This window comes from Asterias amurensis, chromosome 9 (assembly GCF_032118995.1).
Source record: "Asterias amurensis chromosome 9, ASM3211899v1".
NCBI classification, from domain to species: Eukaryota; Metazoa; Echinodermata; class Asteroidea; order Forcipulatida; family Asteriidae; genus Asterias; species Asterias amurensis.
Genome location: NC_092656.1, coordinates 5,001,322 through 5,024,529, shown reverse-complemented (window position 1 = coordinate 5,024,529; position 23,208 = coordinate 5,001,322). Strand labels below are relative to the sequence as shown.

The 23,208-nt window shown below is 38.3% G+C and overlaps 1 protein-coding gene across 1 annotated transcript; it reads right to left on the bottom strand.

Annotated features, from left to right (window-relative positions):
• Window positions 1-1,013: 1,013 nt before the first annotated feature.
• Window positions 1,014-21,567, bottom strand: LOC139941342 (uncharacterized). The gene is made up of 12 exons (XM_071937785.1): window positions 21,108-21,567; window positions 12,982-13,033; window positions 11,591-11,728; window positions 10,616-11,158; window positions 9,980-10,237; window positions 9,584-9,661; window positions 5,550-6,248; window positions 4,542-4,634; window positions 3,800-3,841; window positions 3,272-3,343; window positions 2,697-2,843; window positions 1,014-2,083 (listed from the first exon to the last, which is right to left on the bottom strand). Exons 1-12 carry the CDS (start codon window positions 21,561-21,563, stop codon window positions 1,461-1,463), a joined length of 3,201 nt encoding a protein of 1,066 aa, XP_071793886.1. The 5' UTR covers window positions 21,564-21,567; the 3' UTR covers window positions 1,014-1,460.
• Window positions 21,568-23,208: the final 1,641 nt, after the last annotated feature.

Here is a 23,208-nt window from a genome sequence, read left to right as displayed (position 1 = left end):
GTCCTACAAAAGTACCCAGACCATTTTAAAGGTGGAAGCATATTTTTATACATGAATTTTTTTTCAAACTGGAACGGTTATATCTGATAAACAATTCGTGCATGAAACCTTTCTTAGATAGAAATTATTTTGAATCCCCCACATATGACATTCCATTTAAGGGAATTGCTTCTAAAAATGTAACACATCAACAGCTGCAGTGCTTCTTAACCAAGTAGATTTTTATGCTTATTTTTGGGGGGAGTTATAATTACCCAGGGTAATTTCTCCCTCTAAATTGTGTACGTAAATACACATGCTTGCTACATTTCAAACATCTGTACAATATAGTTTAAAGACACTGTACACTATTGATAATTGTCAAAGACCAGTCTTCTCACTTGCTGTATCTCAACATATGCATATAATAACAAGCCTGTGAAAATTTGAGCTTGATTGGTCGTCGGAATTGCGAGATAACTATGAAAGAAAAAACACCCTTGTCAAACGAAATTGTGTGCTTTCAGATGCTTGATTTTGAGACCTCAAATTCTAAATCTGAGGTCTCGAAATCAAATTCGTGATAAATTACTTCTTTCTCGAAAACTACTTCATTTCAGAGGGAGCCGTTTCTCACAATGTTTTAAACTATCAACCTCTCCCCGATTATCTTTACCAAGTGAGGTTTTATGCTAATAATTATTTTGAGTAACTACCAATAGTGTCCACTGCCCTTAATAGGTATTGATCATAACTAAAAATTAAATTCTGATGAGTATTTTTAATACAACTCTGTAACATGTCTTTTTTTTTAAAGTACAACTTTTGGGGTGAGAAAAAGCTAAGTGGGGTTACATCTTTTAAAACCGTTGAGACCTGCTCCAATAAAAAGAGGGTAAACATTATTGCATTTGTTAATTCTTATAGGACCGTAACTTGATCTATTCGGTGGAGCCCAATACCCAAGGATGCAAATATCTCCAAAGTTGAGTGAAATTTGAGAAAAGTGCCACATTCCGATGATAAACTTTGACTTTGTCATTAAAGCAAAGATAGCTTGTCAGATAACATGTAGTGGCAGTTTAAGCCTTTGAGAAAGGTTTTGCAATCTTTCCCAAAGTAAAAACCTTTATTAGCAAAATATGGCCATTCACAATTTTTGCTGAGCAAAAGATTTCTTTCGCCTTTTTCTAAATTTGTTAGATATTTTGCTTTTTCATTTTCCTACACTACATCACAGCCTATACACTTAAAAAGCAGTTAAAAATACATTTTTGGCACGAACCGGTGGGATGTAATTTTTCACAAGAGACGACTTTGGATTTTGGAACTATCTCGAAAATAGATCTTTGTCTGCTATCAAAACTACCCTAATTGGGATATAATTATTCTCTAATTGGAGCCCTCATCTCCCGATAAGGTTTGTTCTAAATCAAGAAAATTTAAGCTAAATATCATTTTCCTGAATGTGAATCTCCTCTTCAGTTAACACTGATACTATAAGTGATCATTTTCCCCTTATCCCAAGCATAAATCGACTGTTTCCGTGGATTGAATGACATCATAGTGGATTGTGACTGTGAGTTCTGGTAGGGAATATCCGTATCAAGCAAAACTTCCCCTGTGAATAAATTCACTGCAAAGTCCACAGTGGAGTGCCGGTTCTTGGAGCTTTTCGTGGTGTAGAGTATCCCGCATATAATGAAGGCGTCCCCTGCCGAGCTTTGAGGATGCTCGGAAACGATCGTTTCAAAAACCGAAAGATTCTCAAGATTGAGTCTGGACACGACAAGATTCTCATTATGCTCAACTGTCTTGTATATTACCCACAATCCATTGTCGTCGATGGCGAGGTCCAGATAGGTGTAGTCCGAGTCGTACAGGTATCCGACCCCGTTCTGCGGCTGGTAAACGGCGGCTGGGATGGAGTTACGCGCTGTGATGGTCTCGGTGGTGAAATCAAAGCGTACGATTTCCGCTGAGCCGCCAGTGTGGAAGTATAGGGCGTGGTTGTAGACGACGTGGCCGGTGCCAGCCCAAAAGTAGGAAAGCCGATAGTACCTTGAGTATCTATTTGACTTCATGGAACCCATGTTACTGTACTCTGTGTAAAAACAAAAGAGATATATGGATTTGAAATTAATTTAGCTTTAAAAAGAACTTTCAGAACTGGTAAATACATTGTACACGCTAAAATAAGTTTTGTCTCCTGCGACGAAAATTATTCCTGTGGAATTGTTTCACTTAAAAACTACAGCACCTCAGCAAGTAATATTTGAAGGGAAGCTTTCTACCACCGTTATCTTCAAACCGTGCAAGTTTAATATAAATCTGTGGACAATATGTTTTGTGTTACAAAAAGTACCCAAACCCTTTAAGATTGAGTGCCTCAGCCATGAGCCTCCTCCCAGGGAACAGAAGCCACCAGAAAAAAAAACCAGAAACGAGCTGATGAATGTGGAAGACGTACAAAATTATTCCCTTAACAAAAATATTTGCTATTTTTGGGGGATGATGTCACTACTAGTGCTGTTTGGCACTTTGATGATGCAGTGATAGCATGAAGTGGTGAAATGTTTGTCTGACAGCCGGATGTTTTGAACAAAGTTGATGTAATTAGTGTGGAACCTTCCCAAAACTAAAATAAGTAAATGAAAAAAGGGGAAAAATACCATGAGATGTAAAGAAACAGAATGGTGTCTTGTGATAATGCTTACCGTAAACCACGTCTCCAACTATGTGTTTAGTGACCCATATCATGTCAGGGTTCGGTGGGTCTGGAGCTGTATCCTGCATCCACGATCCCCAGAATGTGTTGCCATAGTGATGGTCAACAGGATCTCCTATGCTCATGAGTGAACACTCTATCAACAAAATATATTTAAAAAATCTGAGAATTAATATTGTAGCACTCTTTCAAGTCACAGCATTTCGGTTAGAGCGACATTGGAATAAAGATTTACAATATTATTTTACTATAAGTAGGGTTTTAAACTTTGCATGATGGGAGTTTAATTATGTGAGGTTCGCGGCATGCAGCACCATTAGCCTAGTAAATCTCTAATGAGTAGTTATGGTTCTGAAAGAATCGGTGATTGCGACTCTTTTACTTGACTATAAACATTCAAGGGTGTACTGTTTTGTGCAATACCTTTAATTGAAAGCTTGTAACTTTCTCAAATCTTTAAAAATAATAATTTATTAAAATGCTATAATTTATAAAATCTAAATCTCACATTTCAGGTCCAATCTATACAAATCTGACATCTGGATTAGTTATTACATAGCTTACCAGACATTGGTGTTTTTCTGAGAGGAGGTGGTGTTTTGGGTGTGTGAACGGGAGGTGGAGCGGTCACCTTTACTGTAAAAGCAAACACGAGTTTGTAAAAAAAAAAAAAAAAACCATTAATGTTTAGTATATTTTAAAGATCTTCTGGTTTTATTAGTCCTTAAATTTTTAAAGCCTTTAAAGACATAACTCTTGTGGTTTTTGATGGTTAGTAAGCTGGATATAAACTAGATTAAACAAAATAAATTGCAATCAAAGAGAGTAACATGATTACAAAAACTACGCGTCAGGACAAGCCAAATTTAAGAAGGTTAGCTAAAAAGGCAAATGAGTCAAAAAAAGTCAAAATCAATTTTATAATTACAATGTTAAAGAAAAACTCTATTAATCATTGGTTAGAAAGACTTAAATGTGAACACAAATGTAGTTTTCCGTAACCTGAAGAAAATATTTGAATGGGATTCAATCAAATTTTATGGTATCCTAACTTGAAATACTCTCTTTTCAAAATACGTTTTCAATTCTAACCTTGTTTTTCAAGCTCTCCATCATTTCCAAGTTGAATCATGCCTTGAGAAACAGAAGACAAACAAATCACTTGAGTTTTCTAACAAGATCAAACAATTATTTTGGTCCTTTTAACAAATGTAAACGGAACCACTGTATTAACAAAATTGTCTTTAACAGCCACATGCCGAACAACAATAATTTACAATAAAAAGGGAAACAAGCAAAATTCAAGATTTCTATATAAGAGAAATCATGAATTTTGTTTTAAAATCAACCAACTTAGTAATTCAGCACAGCTCCATTTTATGTTTAACAGTTAAACCTTAATTAAATTTGAGAAATTATATATGTAGAAGACAATCAAATTAATCAATTATATTTTAACTTGCTTTATTTTAGAAGTAGAACTTATCTCTATTTTTGAAATCATACTATCAAGAGATTCAGATCCAACTTCTTTTGACTTTTTTACTGGTGAGAAAACAAGATTACCGTTTCAGACTAATCACCAACCAATAAGTTGTTAATGGCCTGACAATGGGACCTTACAATAGCGGAGTCATTCTCAAATTTCTACAGTTATGTTGTGTCCTTTTGTTGTGTTGTTTACAAGATAAACACAACACATTAAAAGTTGATTAACTCGTCCAATAATCCAGTTTAACATCAGACAATGTTCAAACATTTTCAGTTTCTGATACACAAAACTGAAGCAGCTGCAGTACATAAGATGTTTACATTCTTTAAACTTTCCACTTACCCGAAGCGATTCCTTGGTTACCCTTCTCCCCCTTGGTTCCTGAATGACCCCTGGACCCGTCCCTTCCTGGTGGGCCAACGGGGCCCATTTTACCTAAAGAGAAAAGAAAACAAATTTTTTTTTTGCTTGCCGATTCTTCCTTAAAAAGAAAATTGTCCTCTTCCTTTGGAACTTCTTTTCACTATGAGGTAGAAGATTTTCTGAGTTGCTGAAGATCAAAAATAGACTGAGAAAAATTCAGTACAAACTGCCAAGATAGTGTGGATACATCTTCTACAAAAATCATATTATTAGAAGGCAGAAGATAGAATGTTTGAAAGAACATCAAAAAATCAAGAAAATAGTTTGCTGTCTTACCTTTCAAACAGATAAATGTATTTACCTTTTTTTACCCTAAAAATTTTCACAAATTTAAGGGAAAAAAGGGCATGTCAAAAACAAAGTTTCAATAATTTTGATTCCCCCACTTCTTGCCTAAGCCATTTGATAGAATGTTTAAAAGAACATAAAAAAATCAAGAAAATAGCTTGCTGTCTTACCTTTTAAACAGATGAATGTATTTACCTTTTTTTTACCCTCAAAATTACCACAAATCCAGGAAGAGAAGGGCACGTCAAAAACAAAGTTTCCAACATTTTTGATTTTTTTTCTCCACTTTTTGCCTATGCCATTTGAAGACCACAGCAGTCGCTAGCAAGTGGCCTGCCCCAAAATACCCATAGTGGGCCAGAGGCCAAAAACAGTCACAAGATTTGACCTTTACTTTAGCAAAAGGTCAAAGAAAAGATAATGTACCCAATTGACATTATCCAATGTCTTTTAGTTCACAAAGAATCTGCAATTCTAAAACAAACCCGTATATTTCTGTTTCATTATCAATTTTCCGAGCCAAAATCTGTAACAGGATACAACTCAATTTTTTTTTAATCATCCTGAGAATACCATCTCTTCTATATTCAGTGATAAAATTCTGTACCATTATCTGAAAGAAACTTGCTTTAAACTCACCCATATCTCCCTTGTCGCCCTTTGCTCCAGCAGGTCCCTGGTTCCCATCCGCTCCAGGCTCTCCTTGAAGTCCCCGTTCACCAGGTAACCCATCCCCACCCCTCTCACCCTTTTCTCCTTTTAACCCTTGTACCCCATCCAGACCCTTATCACCCTGCTCTCCCTTCCCACCCGGTAACCCATCAATGCCTGGTGGCCCTGGGGCCCCTGCTGGACTCCCATTTATAGTGGTACCATTCGAGCCAGGTGGACCAACTGGACCTGGTAACCCATCCATACCCCTTTCACCCTTCTCACCCCTTTTACCCTGTTCCCCGGGTAGCCCGTCCTCACCCCTGTCCCCCGGTCCCCCTGGTAACCCATCAATGCCCGATGGACCTGGTGACCCTGGATTCCCAGGCAGACCTGGCGGTCCAACTGTACCATTGCTCCCGTTCTCCCCTGGATACCCTAAAGAGCCCGCTAGACCCTTGGAACCTGGGGTTCCCCTGGGACCAGTAGGCCCAACTGGACCAGGTGATCCATCACTTCCATGCTCCCCAGGGTCACCCTTTTCACCAGGTGCCCCTGGGGCACCATCTATGCCCGGCTTGCCCTCAGGTCCCCTTATCCCTTGGTACCCTCGAGGCCCAGGAGGTCCATGGAGAGACTGTAGCGTCTTGTTATCCAACTGCAGGATTTCCTTCAGCATTTCACTTGCTGAAAACAAATAAATAAACAAACTAATTTGTTTACATTTCTTTAAAAAGGGGGTTAGTTTGGTGCCTGCCTCTTTTAAAAAAGAACACCCAAAAGAAGATTGAAGTTAAGAATACTTTTATATAAACAGACATTTTGACTATAATAGTATTTAAAAATAGTTTGCATAGATAGTGTTCCTTCTTCATTTGTTTTTTGGTCTTGGGCAATTTGATTGTATGTCTTAGTTAATGAACTTATTTTTTTTAATTTACTTAATCATAATTAGGCACTGCCTGACAAGCTTTGTCTTAACATAAATTATGTAATGTAATGGTAGCTGATTTTATTTAAAGTTGTAAGATTTTAGCTCACTAGGCAAAAGGCAAAAAGACAAGAAAAAGGAAAATATAATTCATGGAATGTAGTCGTTGTTAAAAAGACATACACCAGTACAAACAACAAACATATCCATCTCTGGCAAAAAGAAGAGCAAAAGATGAAGTTGTCCAGCAAAGTGAGAAAATTATAGCCAATCAAAGTTGTATTTAAAAAACCACGATACACCTTAAAATTTTAAATGTTCAATCGTCATAACGTGTTACACTACACTATTGTCTACTTCGCTGTGTTGATTGTTCTGGTAGAAAGTAGGACCTCCTGCCTGCTGGAGTATAGATTACTACCACAGAGTAGATTACAGAATGATGTGTACCACTAAGTCCGTAATATTTACAAAGTCCCTGCCCTACCATTACAGAAGTTCAAGATCAAGGCATTGCCCACACATGCGTCACCCTATCTCTTACCCTTGGAGTGCTCTGTCAAGTAAATGTACACATTACTCTAATAAAATACAAAACATACTATGTCTGCAAAAAGACTTTATCCAGTGAGTTGTCTGTGGAATGTACCAAATGGAATATCCAGACTCAAGTGTTTTTTTTGTTGTAAAACTTAGTTTCGCTGTCGGGAAAATGTTGGCTGTAAAAATTTTAGCACTGTTTTAGCACTGTTTTTATGGAAAGTGTCAATGAAATCAATGCTGTCAATCTGTTTTGAAGGGGAAAATTATTTCAAGTGTGTAATAATTTTATTGCTAACAATCAAAGTGAAATTACTTTATTGGTTTGAAAATAACAAGTTGCCAGAATTGTTTTATATAGAAATTTTGACTTGAGTAAAATGTGTAAGGATCCAAAACTAGTTTAAAATGTACCCACTTAGTTTTCTTTGTGGTTTATCACTTGAAAAAGAAATTAACACTTTTTTTCTAAAGAAAGTAATAGATAATAAAGTCTGTTTTAACAGGGAAATTCTATGACTTTATATAAACACAAAATAAAATAGTGAATATTAAATTAATTTGCAGTATATGATTGCATGCCCCAATGGCAGGAATATAATGGGTAAAACAAAATATAAATACATCTATATTTTTTTCAAACACAAATTAAAACCCTAAATGGCTGAATTGACTTCTGTGAACTACATTGCAAGCTCCCTTAAAAAAATATTGCTTGTACACAATTGCCTTTACACAATCATGCTTTTCAACTTAAAGGAACACGTTGCCTTGGATTGGACGAGTTGGTCATTGAAAAGCATTTGAAACCATTTGTTATAAAATGCATAAGGTTAGATAGATAATTCAAAAGTAGAATATAATGATCCACACAAATTTGCCTCGAAATTGCATGGTTTTCCTTTTACTTTGCGAAATAACATGGTTGGCCATCTATGAGAGTCAAAAATTTGACTCCCATAAGTGGATGACCGTGTTAGTCGACAAGGTGAAAGGAAAACCACGCAATTTCGAGGCATGTTTGTGTAGATCATCGCATTCTACTTTAACAACATCTTTCTAACCATATACATTTTATATCAAACGGTTACAAGCGCTTTTTATAGACCAACTCGTTCGATCCAAGGCAACATGTTCCTTTAAAGCCATTGGACCCTTTCGGTACAGAAAAAAAACGAAAGTTTACAGATTTGCAAACAACTTACAGGGTTTACAGAAGGTAGTGGTGAAAGACTTCCCTTGAAATATTATTCCATGAAATGCTTTACTTTTTGAGAAAACAGTAAAACAATATCAATTCTCGTTAACGAGAATTACGGATTTATTTTAAACACATGTCATGACACGGCGAAACGCGCGGATACACGGGTGGGTTTCCCGTTGTTTTCTCCAGACTCCGATGACCGATTGAGCCTAAATTTTCACAGGTTTGTTATTTGATATAGAAGTAGTGATACACGAAGTGTGGGCCTTGGACAATAGTGTTTACCGAAAGGGTCCAATGGCTTTAAGCGTTGCTTCTTAAATCTCAATTGCATAAGTCCCTACGTCTGAGCTTCCTTGTGCCGTATCAAAATAAATTCTCTTTGCAAAATCTCTTAAACCCCTTTCACAATTGAGCTTAGTCCAAGTGCAAATAATAGTCTAAGATTCATGGAGAGGTTTCAAAAGGAATGTTTACTCGCTCCAAATCATCGTAGACATTTAATGTTGAATGTGCCTTGGGGTATAGTGCTACTTAAATAAAGATTGAGTAGTTTTGAAAGTGATGTAGACTTTCTACATTTGATTCTATTCTTGGCAAGGTTTCAGCCAGGATTCGGTAAGGGTGTCAAAAATTGCTAGAAATTTCAAAACTGGGTGTCCACATTGTTCACTTTCAATACATTTACATGTACAAAAAACACAGATAGAACAGGGTGTCCAAAAGACACACAGACACCCCTCTGGCTATCACTAAATGCTATTTGGGTATATCTAAGAAGGTGAAAGTTACTTCAAACTGTGGTACATCATTGGCTAAAAGTGTTTAAAAAACAACAATTATTTTCTATAAGTTGTCTTGAAATCTAATTCAGGTATGAAATGTTGGCCTATGGAAAAAGTAGGAAAATTGTATTGAGTACAAGAGCTGACCTACATGTACATGTGGATTTGAAAAAGGCTTTTCAGACTTTTCAGGCTATTTAAAGTCAGGGTATACTGGTAATTGACAAAGACCATTATCCTCACTGTATCCCAACCTATGCATGAAATAGGCTTAAAAAAACTGTGAACATTTATAAACACAATTGGTCATCCAAAATGCAAGAAAACAATGAAAGAAAAACCCACGAGATCAGGGCCCAATTTCCTAAAGCTTGTAAGCACAAAACTTCTGCTTAGCACAATAAAATTTTGTTTAGCCAAAATACCATACAGTTACCATTGCTGCAACTGGTACCCTCGGTAATTTATTACTTAGCCAACAAATTTGCTGAGCAGCATTTTCTGCTTAACAGCTTCATCATGAAACTGGGCCCCGTTAATTAGGAATTTGTTTAACACTTACCATTACAAGACGGCCCCATGTCACCTTTTAATCCCGGAAGTCGGACGAGGATGGGTAGCTCACTGTCTCCTTCAACACCTTCAAGATTAATGATCATAGGTCAAAGACACACATTAAAGGTGTTCACTCTATGGGTTTTTTAAATTATTTGCCTACACCACAAGACCACTGAGATGGCTAATTCAGGGTGAGGGCTACACTTAATTGATTTGTGCTGCCCACCCGAATCAACTGCCACCAGTGGCATGTTGCCACCTACTCCTGGGAGCTGAAATAAGGTTGCAACCTTCACAGTCCTTAAAGATGTAGGCATGGGTATCATCTGGCTGGTAGACCAGGGTTCACTGCCTGACAAATCATAGAACTTAAAGACAATTATTATCAGCTCTAACTCACCCAGTTCGCCATCAGCACCTGGTGGTCCCTGTGGGCCCAAGTCACCCCTGCGACCCCTCTCACCCTTCTGACCTTTCATACCAGTGCCATTTACTCCTGGAGGCCCTTGGAGGCCATCATCACCCTTCGGCCCTATCTCCCCATCTTGACCCTTGGGACCTACTGGACCTGGGGGTCCAGGTTGTCCAATAAAGACCACCTGCCTCTGAGAAGCAGTGCCGTTAGCTTGGCGCAAATCTTCTTCTGTCTGAATATCGCCTACAAATCAAAGTAAACACAACATTGTTGATTTTTTTGTATATCCCAGGATGTTACTCCTCCACATGAAACTAATTAATGAATAACTGTCAGGCCTGATACTTCACTAAGGCAACAAAGGCGTTCTGAGTGTCTCCATGCCTCTTCGTCATTGACTTTGTGCCCTTTAAATGCTGCAGTAAAAATTTACAATTTTTCTCATGGTGCCCTTCACCAAGTGCCTTGTGCCATTGTCCTTTCAAAAACAAAGCATACAGGCTTTAACTGAAAGATAACAACAAAATAAATGGGGAAAAAAAAGAAAAAGAAAAAAAAAAAGATTTTATAAGACAAGTTACCCAAACATAATCAAGAAAATACGGAATTTAGAAGATTTACCTTGTTTGACACAGAGGCAACCATTCCCGTTTCCAATCTGCTGACCCGATCCAACTTCATCGAAACCTCCTACATTTCCCATGTCGCCTCTGACCCTTGTTGGACTCCATGAGCCTACTTCACCTCTCTGACCTTTATCTCCCTTTGTCCCGGCCTTGCCGTGCCGACCATGCTGGCCCTCAGGTCCAGTCTCACCAAGGTCACCCTTCTGACCTTTTGGGCCAAACGATCCCTGGATTCCTTGAGGACCCATATCACCATCGTCACCCTTCTGACCCACTGGTCCAGTTTCACCCTGCTGACCCTCTGGACCGACATCTCCTGTGTCACCCTTTTCTCCCGGTGGACCCTCTGGTCCTGGATCACCACTCTGACCCTTAGCTCCCGGTTCACCATCCTGACCTGGTTCACCAGATTCCCCTTGAAGGCCAGGGTCACCAGACTGACCTTTGGGGCCTGGCAGGCCTGGCAGGCCTGGAGGACCACTCTGGGCAGATAGCTTAGCTGTACTGACCAGAAGCATTTCTATCTGACTCTCCAAATCTGAGTAAAGAAATAATGAAAGAAAAAAAATAAAAAATTATTAAGAGCAAGTTTGTCTGTTTCAACTGTTAGATCTCCTTTCCATTAGATCTCCTGTCTGCACCATACACCTTGAACGGGTTAAGAAAAGAAACACAACTGTACCACTTTGCTACCATCAGTCCAGCAGTTTTATAGTTGTATTTGTAAATACCTTAAACTATCCAAAAAGTGACTCAACATGCGAAGGGTTATGCAGCGCAAAAAATGCAAGAAAAAAAGAAGAAGAAAAAAAACCGAACAAAAAATAGTTGGTTAGAATAAGGCTTATAAGGTAGAGATTACCAGCCAAAAGGGCTAAGTGATTTTTCCACCATTTATTTTCCAGCTTAGCGTAGAATAAATCAGGCCCTGGTAAGTTGCAGTCATAAGTCCCATTTCTATTTTACTCACCCTTATCCACACACGTGCAGTTTTTTCCGTCATCATTACTCGCTGTTCCGGCAGGACCACGTTTCCCATTTGGACCCGAGGGTCCGATTTTACCGGGTCTTCCAGCAGCCCCTTGTGGACCAGGTGGACCAGGTGGACCTGTGAGGTTTGAAACCACAAGATTAAAAATCTAAAGTAATTTTTTGAATACTTCATTAAGTTGTTGCTCTTCAATTTAAGCCCCTCTTACCTCCATGATGTTGGTCTGAGTTCCAACCAAGTCACATGGGTTAAATTTCATAAAAACTTGCCAAGCACAGACACATCTTGCTTGACAGAAACTGGCTACCTGTCAATATTCCATTAAGTTTACATACACTCATATTTAGCTTAGCAAAGAAATATGCTCAGCAGCATTTTCTGCTTAACAGCTTTATGAAATTGGATCCAGTTGTTTTTACATAAAAATAAGGTGAGCCAATCCAAAGCATCCCTGAATTCAAACAATGGTGAAATATTGCCAGAGAGGTCGGTTGGTTAGTCAGGCAGTTTGAGGCAGGTTGATGAAAAAGGGCACAGTTCAGACTCCCACTTAGTCTTGGTTCCAAGACCATTGGTGTTGCGCGGTCACACACAATCAACGTTCCGATCTCTGCACGGCAAAAACTGTACACGCTTTGTAATAACCGAACGCTAGCGGGCGCTCTGTTTCTCTGATTATGATCTCACCATGGTGAGATCATGGTGAGAGAGATCCGAAAAATCAGAGAAACAGAGCGCCCGCTAGCGTTCGGTCATTACAAAGCGTGTACAGGTTTTGCCGTGCATAGATCGGAACGTTGATTGTGTGTGACCGCGCAACACCAATGGTCTTGGAACCAAGACTAACTCCCACTCCAAAACATCACCAAATTTGTTTCCTCCTTCAAATAAGAAGATTCTATACCCGCTTGAATGTAGATCAGTGGCCTACATTTTCAACGTTTTGAATTTATACCCTTGTAACTCAAACCTTAATATATCATCTTCTAACAACAAATATCCTGTCAACATGAAGACATTGGGGTTTTTTTTCACAGGGGAAATGTCACAGGAAATGACAAAAGGTAGTAAATTTAGTTTTGGTGTCATGAATGTAAATGTCACTTGCTGTGTATTTAGTGTACGTGCGAGGAGGAGAGATTTCAAAGAAAGGGTTATAGATTGGTAACTTCTCCAACAATAAGCAACCGTAAAAACTTACTTTGTGAGAAGCACTGCATCTGCTGATAGCATGTACTAGTTTGGGAAAGAATTCCCTTCAAATAATATGGTAAGAAGCAAAGTATGATGTCGCAATACAATCTTAAGATGAAATCTTAGTGCTTTTTGAAAAATCCATCCCAGATACAAAGATAATTTAAAGTATTTACCTGCAGGACATTTGCTTGATGTGTTGTTACAAAATGCTATCACAGAGTCGAGCTGTGGGAATACAAAAAGTTAGTAAAATCAAAAGAACATTTTCATCTAGTGGGCTTTTAAAGCTTTTTGACACTTTCGGTAAACAGTATTGTCCAAGGCCCATCACACTTCATGTATCACAACTTCTATATAGAATGACAAACCTGTGAAAATGTAGGCTCAATCGGTCTTTGGAGTCGGGAGAAAATAACGGGAAAACCCACCCTTGTTTCTGCACGTTTCGCCGTGTCATGACATGTGTTTAAAATAAATCTGTAATTCTCAATATCGAAAATTGATACTGTTTTAATGTTTTCTCAAAAAGTAAAGCATTTAATGGAATAATATTTCAAGAAAAGTCTTTCACCATTACCTTTTGTAAACCCTGTAAGTTATTTGTAAATCTGTGAACCTTTTTTTTTTTCTGTACCGAAAGTGTCCTATGGCTTTAAGACATCTGTTCTACAATGTGCAGGTTGTGGTTTCACCTGCAGTATTCAGAAAGCAATGAGTCGACGAACATATCACACATCAGTGAGGAACCCCCCCCCCTCCACATTATTTAAAGGAATGTTACAGAATTGGTATGAAACAAAAATCGTGAAGATCACAGATTTACATAAAACTAACACGGTCTAATGATGATGATAGTTGAAACCATCCCTTAAAATATTTCTGTCTGAAATTTCATATTTGATGAGAAATATATAATCTAACTTCACATTTGGAGTTTATCGCTCAGTGAGCATTTTATTCATTTTTATTTTGGCATTGACGCAATGCAAAATTTTTTTATCTTTTTTTTATTACTATTCTCTCATGACCCAAATGGCCGATCAATCTCAAACTTCTACAGGCTGGTCAGTTCAAAAATACAGAAATTTAACTGCCACTCCTCCAATGTGTACTGTTCATGTTCCTTGGTCACGTTTGCTCATAATGCTTTTTTTACCCTGTTCTAAAAAAAACATGCAATGATAGATGCACAATCAATTGAAAAAAAGTTTAAACCATTTCCCTTCAATCACAAAATAGGAACATAATTTTCAGGAGTGTAGAAATTTTTCAGGTCAATAAATATTCCACTAATGATAACAACAACTCTTCATAAATTGCTTAGACTCTGTTTGGCGAGGTCAAAACAGACAACGGGTCAAGAATTCACAGTTCATTTGTAGAAAAGGTTGCCTTCCATTTCATTCTTTGAATTGTCCATACGGTGTTGACATTTCTTCACTTTAGTCTAGTTAAAGCCTTTGTGGAGTTTGGAATAAATCGCCAGATTTACATGTGCTTATTGTGGAGCCAAACATGTCGAGTGAATGTAAATAGGGCTATCAATGGGTACAAGGTTGAAGTTGTGTAACCCTTGGAATTGTAGGAGGGCATGAGTTGTCTGCTCAGAGAGCTGAGAGCTGTCTACTGCTCGTTCAATTTATCCTTGCTCCAATTGTAGTTCATTCAATTAAGTCGTGTGTATATCTGCTTCAAGTGACTTTAAATTGTGTTTATTGCCGAACACTATTGAAGTTCCTTCTTTTTGAAAAAGTTGTTGCAAACTGCTACCAACTGAAATGACCTGTGGCATAAATGCACAAGGCCTTGCATTCTGACCCTATCAGAGTCTTTCTTACATGCTTTTGAGAAAGACTCGGCCTAATGGTGAGACCAGTGCAACATTTTTTTAAATACAGTTTTTTTTAAAAGGTTTGATAGTGATAAGTTACCACACAGTCTGTTGTATTCTCCACCTTGCAAAGTTTCAAATCCTACTCATGTAGCCTACATGGTGTTACCACACACCTTACTAAATTGTATCTCTACCATAAACAGTTTCAAATCCTGGTGTTACTGCAAACCTTACTAGTACTATACTAGATTGAATCTCTGCCTTATAAAGTTTCAAATCCTATCTGTCAAAAATTAAAACCATTACCACTCAATTGAATATCTGCTTAGTTTTCTGCTTTGCAAAACAGAGTCCCACTAACACACTCAACAAAACAATCTCAAAAAGTAAGAAAGAACTTTGTTATTATAAATTTGTCCCTAGTTCTACATACATTTATTCTTGTTTTGACAAGACAAAAATGTCTTTGTTCTGACAGACCGATTGGGACATGATAAACTGTATGATGATGTCATCAGTCATCTAAAGATCAACACCAAACGTCAATGAAAATACATAGAACCACACAATGTTTACAAATCCAGGCTCAAAATATTCCTTTTGTGTGGTCCTGGAGTGTGTAGGCGTGTGTACAAACTCCATCCTCACCCAAACAATACGTGCCTATAGATAGCATCAAAACATGATTGATAAATTGCAGACTTTATAAAAACCTTGTAATAAATAGCAATGGTTCAGTCTGGAATTTTCTCGCATTTCTTTTTGATTGTAATTCTTTGATAGGAAATGCCATTATTTGAAGGAATAGTACATTCCTGTCCAATAGTTTCAAAATGAAAAACCAACAATGCTTAGACCACTTTCAACCAACTTGACCTAAGAAATAGATGCAAAAGAGGTTTAATGGCCTCACGTTTCGCTTCTAGCAGGGCCTTTTTTAGCATTTGAGTAAGACTCAAACGCAACCTGCACTGAGGTTGAAAGGTGAGGTATAATTTCCCCTACTTGCACAATGAAATTTTGTAAACATTTCCTTGCAGGCAAGTTTAAAAAGAGAGAAAAAAAAAAAGAAGAGGTTTATGGATGAATTCTTGCCACACTTGTCTTTATATGTATTTGAAAGTTGCAAAAAAATAAATAAAAAAATTAGTATTTGAGTTGGTGTAGATTTTCTCACAGTATTTCAGAAGGAAACATTTCTCAATGATGATTGGTGCTGGTATCAACAGATGTAAAATCTGCATCAAGGATAAAGAATTCGTTTTCTGAAATGCGTGTCACATTCCAACAACAAACCCCATTTGGCCCCCATCACTGATGAAACATGCTCGCATGAAAGGCTACCATTGGCCGAGAGTCGTGCGTATCACGTACACAAATATTTGTCACTGTTTGTCATCAAAGATGGCGCAAATTTACGCCATGTGCATTCCATCTATAGATAGAGCTACCAGTAACCCATCTTGCGTCTTTGGCGATCATGACATAAATATACTGGTATCAAGTTTAAAGCCATTGGACCCTTTCGGTAAACAGTATTGTCCAAGGCCCACACTTCCTGTATCACAACTTCTATATCAAATAACAAACCTGTGAAAATTTGGGCTTAATCGGTCAACGGAGTCGGGAGAATATAACGGGAAAACCCATCCTTGTATCCGCGCGTTTCGCCGTGTCATGACATGTGTTTAAAATAAATCCATAATTCTCGTTAACGAGAATTGATATTGTTTTACTGTTTTCTCAAAAAGTAAAGCATTTCATGGAATAATATTTCAAGAGAAGTATTTCACCACTACCTTCTGTAAACCCTGTAAGTTATTTGTAAATCTGTGAACTTTTTTTTTTTTTTTTTACCGAAAGGGTCCAATGGCTTAAAATAAAGTTTTCAATTATCACTACCTTAATGTCAGAGCGATGACCTGATGCCATGCCAAAAATAACACTACTCATTAGGCTTATCAAGTGTCAGTAATTGGACAGTTGCTCTTCTAGAAGAATTTTGAATTTACGACGGAAGAGACAGTAAAGGGGTATATGCACCATCAGCAACAACTAGAAGAGGACACTTTTAAAGAGACATTTCTTCCTTGGATGTAATTAAAAATTGAGGAAAAAACGATAATTGATTTGTCCTTCAGATGGGACAATAAGCCATAACTGCTGTGTACTGGGATTAGTAGTACACAAGCCCAGAATACTTATTGTGGATGAGAAGGGGACAACCCGATATTTCTGTTTCACCAGCAAGCACCCATTATTCCTAGTTTCCTCAGGCTTGCGAGCTACTGTGATTAAGTTCACTTTTATGGAGGCATCCTTGGTTTCATTATACCAGAAAGGTATCACGGTAAAAAAGGTCAGATTTGTTGATATCCTGATGTCATGAAAAACCTTTTGCACTTTGACATTACATGGGAAATCAATCAAGTCATGCATTAACAGTAACCAAAATTATATCCACTATCCACACAATCAAGCGGAAAATATTAAGATTGTCCGTGGTTTTAATACAGGACACAACTACATCATAATAGGAATAAGGGAATAAAAGGGTAGCGACTCTTTCTTTCACCGCCGGTTTAGAACCGGCAGGGTCTTGCCATGTGATAAAGGCCCGAGCCGAAAAAAACTGACGTCCTTGAGCTCTGTACGTGTGTTGCATTTTTATGACTGAGATGTCTCTACTTTCGACAGTTTCCGGCTCCATTCGTGCGCATGCGCGTATAGTCTTGGTGCAACACGTTCTTGTTTTCCTTTCACACACAGCACGGACAACTCACCGACAGTACCCGCATCGCCCGTAACAAGAAATGTCTTGCACCAAGACTAACGCGAAGTCTCCGCTCACAACCGGTTATAAACACTGGTCATTATCAAAGGTTAAAACACCCCCATGTGACGCGCTCCCACCAATAGGAGTACCGAAACTGTCTGAGGTATTTATGAATGCAGTTTTAAAACTCCAGTCTCTCTGCACGTACAACATTTTGGCAAATCAGAGGAAAGTTTTTCATACTGGTTAAAGTCCGGCAAAACACCTGCATATGTGATCAATGAAAATTCTATATTAGTCCGGTCAGGCAAATATGGAAGCATCAATGTAGGTTAACTCATGCAGAATCATCCTGTGCATAAAAAAACACAATCCTCAATGTCGACTTTAGCGCTGCAGTGGGAAAAGCCCTGTGGGTTTGTTTCCCCCCTTGTGGTTTTTTGAGGGGTTTTCTTTGAAACAAACTGCCGATGTTTATAGTTGATATTTATACTGCCACTCTTGGGATATGTATACTTCCTCAAAAAATAAAAATAATAAAAAATCCTTTTAGACTCTTGGAAGACTTGAGGGGGTAATGCTGGTCAAAGTCACCTAAAGTAAAAAACCTGATTTTCATTTTTCAAACACTGGGTTAAAATGCTTCTGGTCTAAAGTTAGCCTAATCTAACTTTAGACCCTGCAAAGGGAGTATATTTTTGTTTCCCCCAGAGTTGGCTTAGAAATATAAAAATAACATCTTAAAAAGGGGCTGCTTTAATAAAACATACTGTAGGGTCCCTCTACTTTTGTTCACAAATAACTGAAGCATAAACAATTTGGGAAAAGTTTGAGAAGCATTGCCGGGGGTGGAGCTGCTTCACCTCCCCTTTAACTGAATATACCTAGCTGCATTAAGGCAAAGTGCAAAGTGTTGTTAAAGAAAGGAACATCAGTGTGTCAAAAAAAAAATGATTTGGCTGTGGCTGCAGCTACATTGCCACTTCCATACGACAGTGTGCTGTTAAAGGCAATATATATACCTTTGGTAATTGTCAAAGACCAGTATCCCCACTATGAGTATCCCCAACATATGCATAAAATAACAAATCTGTGAAAATTTGGGCTCAATTGGTAATCGAGGTTACAAGAGAATAATGAAAGAAAAAAACACCCACATTGCACAAATGTTGTGTGCTTTCAGATGCCTAATAAAAGGCTGCAGGCCTGAAGGCATTTAATATTGAGTGCTAAATATACCGACTTCAGAGGAAGCTGTTTCTCAAAATGTTTTATACTATATACAGCTCTCCATTGCTTGTTAAGTTTTTGTCACTGCTAACAATTATTTTAAGAAGTTACCAATAGTGTCCAAAAGACATCAGCTATATATAGCCATTAGCAGAAGTCACACACATTAGCCAGAGGCATTAGAAGTCCTTTAAAGCCATTGGACCCTTTCGGTAAACAGTGTTGTCCAAGGCCCACACTTTGTGTACCACAACTTCTATATCAAATAACAAACCTGTGAAAATTTAGGCTCAATCGGTTATCGGAGTCGGGAGAAAACAACGGAAAAACCCACCCTTGTTTCCGCACGTTTCGCCGTGTCATGACATGTGTTTAAAATAAATCAGTAATTCTCGTTAACGAGAATTTATATTGATTTGCTGTTTTCTCAAAAAGTAAAGCATTTCATGGAATAATATTTCAAGAGAAGTCTTTCACCATTGCCTTCTGTAAACCCTGTAAGTTATTTGTAAATCTGTGAACTTTTATTTTTTTTTCTGAACCGAAAGGGTCCAATGGCTTTAAAGGCAGTGGACACTATTGGTAATTACTCAAAATAATTATTGGCATAAAACCTTACTTGGTAACGAGTAATGGCGAGAGGTTGATGGTACAAAACATTGTGAGAAACAGCTCCCTCTGAAGGGCCATAGTTTTTGAGAAAGAAGTAATTTTCCACGAATTTGATTTTGAGACCTCAGGTTTAGAACCTGAGGTCTCGAAATCAACCATCCAAACGCACACAACTTCGTGTGATAAGGGTGTTTTTTTTCTTTTATTATTATCTCGCAATTTTCACAGGTTTGTTATTTGATGCATATGTTGAGATACACCAACTGTGAAGGCTAGTCTTTGACAGTTACCAATAGTGTCCACTGCCTTTAACACTATGAATATACAGCTCTCCATTGCTCGATACCAAGTAATTTTTTGTCACTGCTAACAATTATTTTAAGAAATTACCAATAGTGTCCAAAAGACATCAGCTATATCACTCACATTAGCCAGAGGCATTAGAAGTCCTTTAAAGAATTATTCAAGGTAATTGTAAAAGTCCAATACTTTTACCTTGTATCATCTCTTTAAATCTGTTTTTAGAAGTAAAAAAAATCAAAGATTCCCAGCTGCTATAATTGTTTCCAGATGCTACCTGACTAGCCCAATTTAAGATCCAAGTACCAGTCAGGACTCGTAAATATTATGGTTTGACAGATCTAAAAAATTTCCTTCTTATGGTACATTTTAAATCCTCGAACCCTGTAGTAATGTGTGACTTTAGCAGCCAATACCTATGATATAGCTTTTAACCATCATGCATCCATTTTTCTCCCATTTATGTCGATGTACTCAAATCGAGGCTGGAAGGTAAAAATGATCGGGGGTGGATGGATTTCACAAAGAGTTAAGACATAGTCTTATCTCAAGTTTAACTTAGGACTATGCCTTAATTTTTTTAAATAACTACGTACTATTAAAGAGTTCTAGGACTCACATAGCCCCAAGTTAGCACTATATACCTTTGTGAAATTTACCCCAGTTCCCAATTTTAAAAGCCTGTAAGCACACAAAGAAAGACGTGCTAACAATAGAAATATCTTGCTTAGCAAAACTGGGTACCAGCCAAAATTCCACAAAGTTTTCAAACACTTTTGCAAGTGGTGCCCCACTCACTTTTTGCTCATCATGCATAAATTTTTCTCCCATTCATGTCGATGTACTCAAATCGAGGCTGGAAGGTAAAAATGATCGGGGGGGGGGGGGGGAGGATGGATTCCACAAAGAGTTATGGCATAGTCTTATCTCAAGTTTAACTTAGGACTATGCCTTATTTTTTTGTAATAACTTCGTACTATTAAAGAGTTCTAGGACTCACATAGCCCCAAGTTAGGACTATATACCTTTGTGAAATTTACCCCATGGCCCAATTTTTAAAGCCTGTATGCACACAAAGAAAGATGAGCTAACAATAGTCTTAGAAACATCTTGCTTAGCAAAACTGGGTACCAGCCAAAATTCCACAAAGTTTTCAAACACTTTTGCAAGTGGTGCCCCACTCACGTCCCCTGTTCTGTGTAATTTGGAAAGGATATTACAAGACTATATTGAGCAGAGACGCTGTCGACAACAGCATGATGAAGCAAAAAGCCCTGCCTGAAGCTAGAGATCTAAGAACTAAGATTTTCAAAACTTATTGAATCTTGAACAAATAACGGCAAAGAACTTCAATTTATTTCAAAAATCTAATTTCCAACTGCATTAAAAGCGAATCCAGAGATAATTTGAAAAGGACAAATTACTCTTTGATACGGGATAAACTTCTCAATCAACATGGGACTGCTGATGCTAAATTGAAACATGTGTTCTTGTCACGTTGTATCGAACTTAAATAAAAAGAGAATTGAATAATTCCTTTCACTCACCGATATAGTGATGGGAAGTCTTGCGTAGGCCTCGATGGAGCCGCCCTGAAAATTGAAGTCTTTTCCCCCGGGGCTGTCCTTGCGCACCCTGCTAAATCCCGGCAAATCATCGGGTCCGTTCTGATTATCATTTCGTGCCGTCAAACCCAACTCCGCCCGTACTCCTCCGTTGCTGGTGGTGTTGGCCGCGTTCCTGTGCCCCGATGCACGGCTGGCCCTGAGGCTACCAGAGGGGTCTTCGTCGTCTTCGGAACTCGGTGGGGAAACTGTGATCGCAAAGAGCATTTCTCCGTCCGGACAGGAACATTTTTGGCTCAGATCGTCTCTGAGCTGTGCCAAAAAGATAAAAGTGGCCACGAAGCAACTGATGGAGAACACAGCAAGGATGGCACAAGTGAAATAAAGGATTTTTATGTGGTGCCTATGGGTGCAAACAAGATCCTTCTCTCGCGCCATGTTATGTTATGCACTCTCTGATTGTAATGCATCAACATGCAGGGACGTCGGACGGGTTTTGTCCTCAAACCAACCCCTCGATGCAATGTGTCAACGACACACACACGAGCACGTGTTACTGCCAGCAGTGCGTGACCTCGGGTAAACTTTAGACCAATGGGAGAAAATGACCCAATTAATTATGTCGCGAGAAACAAGTGCAGTACACTTGTCTGCTTTGTTTCGCCACCAGGAAATAGCTTTCTGGCCCCCAAACTCTGAGATAATTGGCTCTCGAAATGTGAACTGTTCACAGAGAACTTATTATGTTCAATGGTAGTTTTAAGATGGACAGTAATGACAGCGTAACCCAGAAATTGGAGCCAGTGCATAAAATAGCAGCAAGATGATTTTCACACACAACACGGTGGCAAACGCAAGACATGCAAAGCGGATGTGTGTAGTTTCTGCACACAGAATAGCTAATAAATCTATTTTAAAAACTACAGCTACTTATGAACACCGTAGATTTTGTTAAACTGTGTTAAAATACATTTATTTAGATTGATTGGCATTTTTGCAGACGAGTATGCTGAATACCAAGATATTAAACAAATTACTTTTCATCAAAATCTCGAATACATTGGAATTGAGAGAAACTGGATACACAGCATGTGATTTTGTTAATCCAGATACCAAACCATTCGGAAGAAACGCGAGCCTTTTACGAAGAAAACTTTTTATTTGTGCAAACTATTTGAGTGTATTTGAGTGCCATTTATTCCCCCCAGACCCAACTTCCGCGAGCACAACATGTGGTCCTTGCATGACGCTGGGCAAGCCTTGATTTCAGACACTTTTATCCCCCAACAATGGCCTTAAAGGGAGAACTTTCTGACCCGTAGTGTAGGGAGCTCAAAGCTGGTTCACTTTGTGCGCAGTGGTAAAGGCGGCTTAGTTCGACTAAGCGTAACGTATACACAATGGGAATTTAAACCATACTGTACTTGGGGTGTGAAAGTGCTCACGACCGGAACAAGTTGGCTTAAACTTGAACTTGGTAGTGTTTCAACCTCTTAAAAAGGCACCCTTGTAAATATGTCTCAACCATCGTCAGGTTGTTTTCATTTGGGTAAACCCTATTAATATTAAGTAGGATTTGAAACTTTGCAAGGTGGAAATAAGATATAGAAGAGTTTGCGGTAACACCATGTAATAACTATCTCTAAATGAGTTGGGGTGGTTCTGAAAAGAACCGTTGGATTGACTCGCATTTCGATCAGTATGCTCTGATCGTCATTAATATTCCTTGTACCTCTCCATCTTCTGCCAGTCTCGTTCATGTTTTCAACAATTAAACAAAATTGTATCCTTGTAAAATTGCCACCCTTTTCCCCCTACACTCACTTTTTGTTTTATGTGTTTACATTACATTATTAAAATGTGGCGCAACCAGGTTCCATTTTGAGAAAGCTGTTATAAGCAGAAAAAAACTGTTAAGCAAATTTCTTTGGAAAGCAAACAATTAGTGGGCCACTAGTCACACCAATATAAACTTCATGGAATTCCAGCTGCTAAACAAGCTTTTTCTTTGCTAAGCAAGTTTTTGTGCTCACACTACAGGCTTTATAATATTGGGCCCCAGAAATTTTCTTCTAGGAGGGCA

What these genes read in the sequence shown, in the direction of transcription:
- LOC139941342 (XM_071937785.1), bottom strand. Translation starts at nt 21,563, where the DNA reads ATGGCGCGAGAGAAGGATCTTGTTTGCACCCATAGGCACCACATAAAA. An exon ending in AGGTGCTGATGGCGAACTGG is followed by an intron (nt 9,662 to 9,979) that starts GTGAGTTAGAGC and finishes TTAATCTTGAAG; the next exon opens with GTGTTGAAGGAGACAGTGAG. An exon ending in AGTTGGAGACGTGGTTTACG is followed by an intron (nt 2,084 to 2,696) that starts GTAAGCATTATC and finishes GTTTTTACACAG; the next exon opens with AGTACAGTAACATGGGTTCC.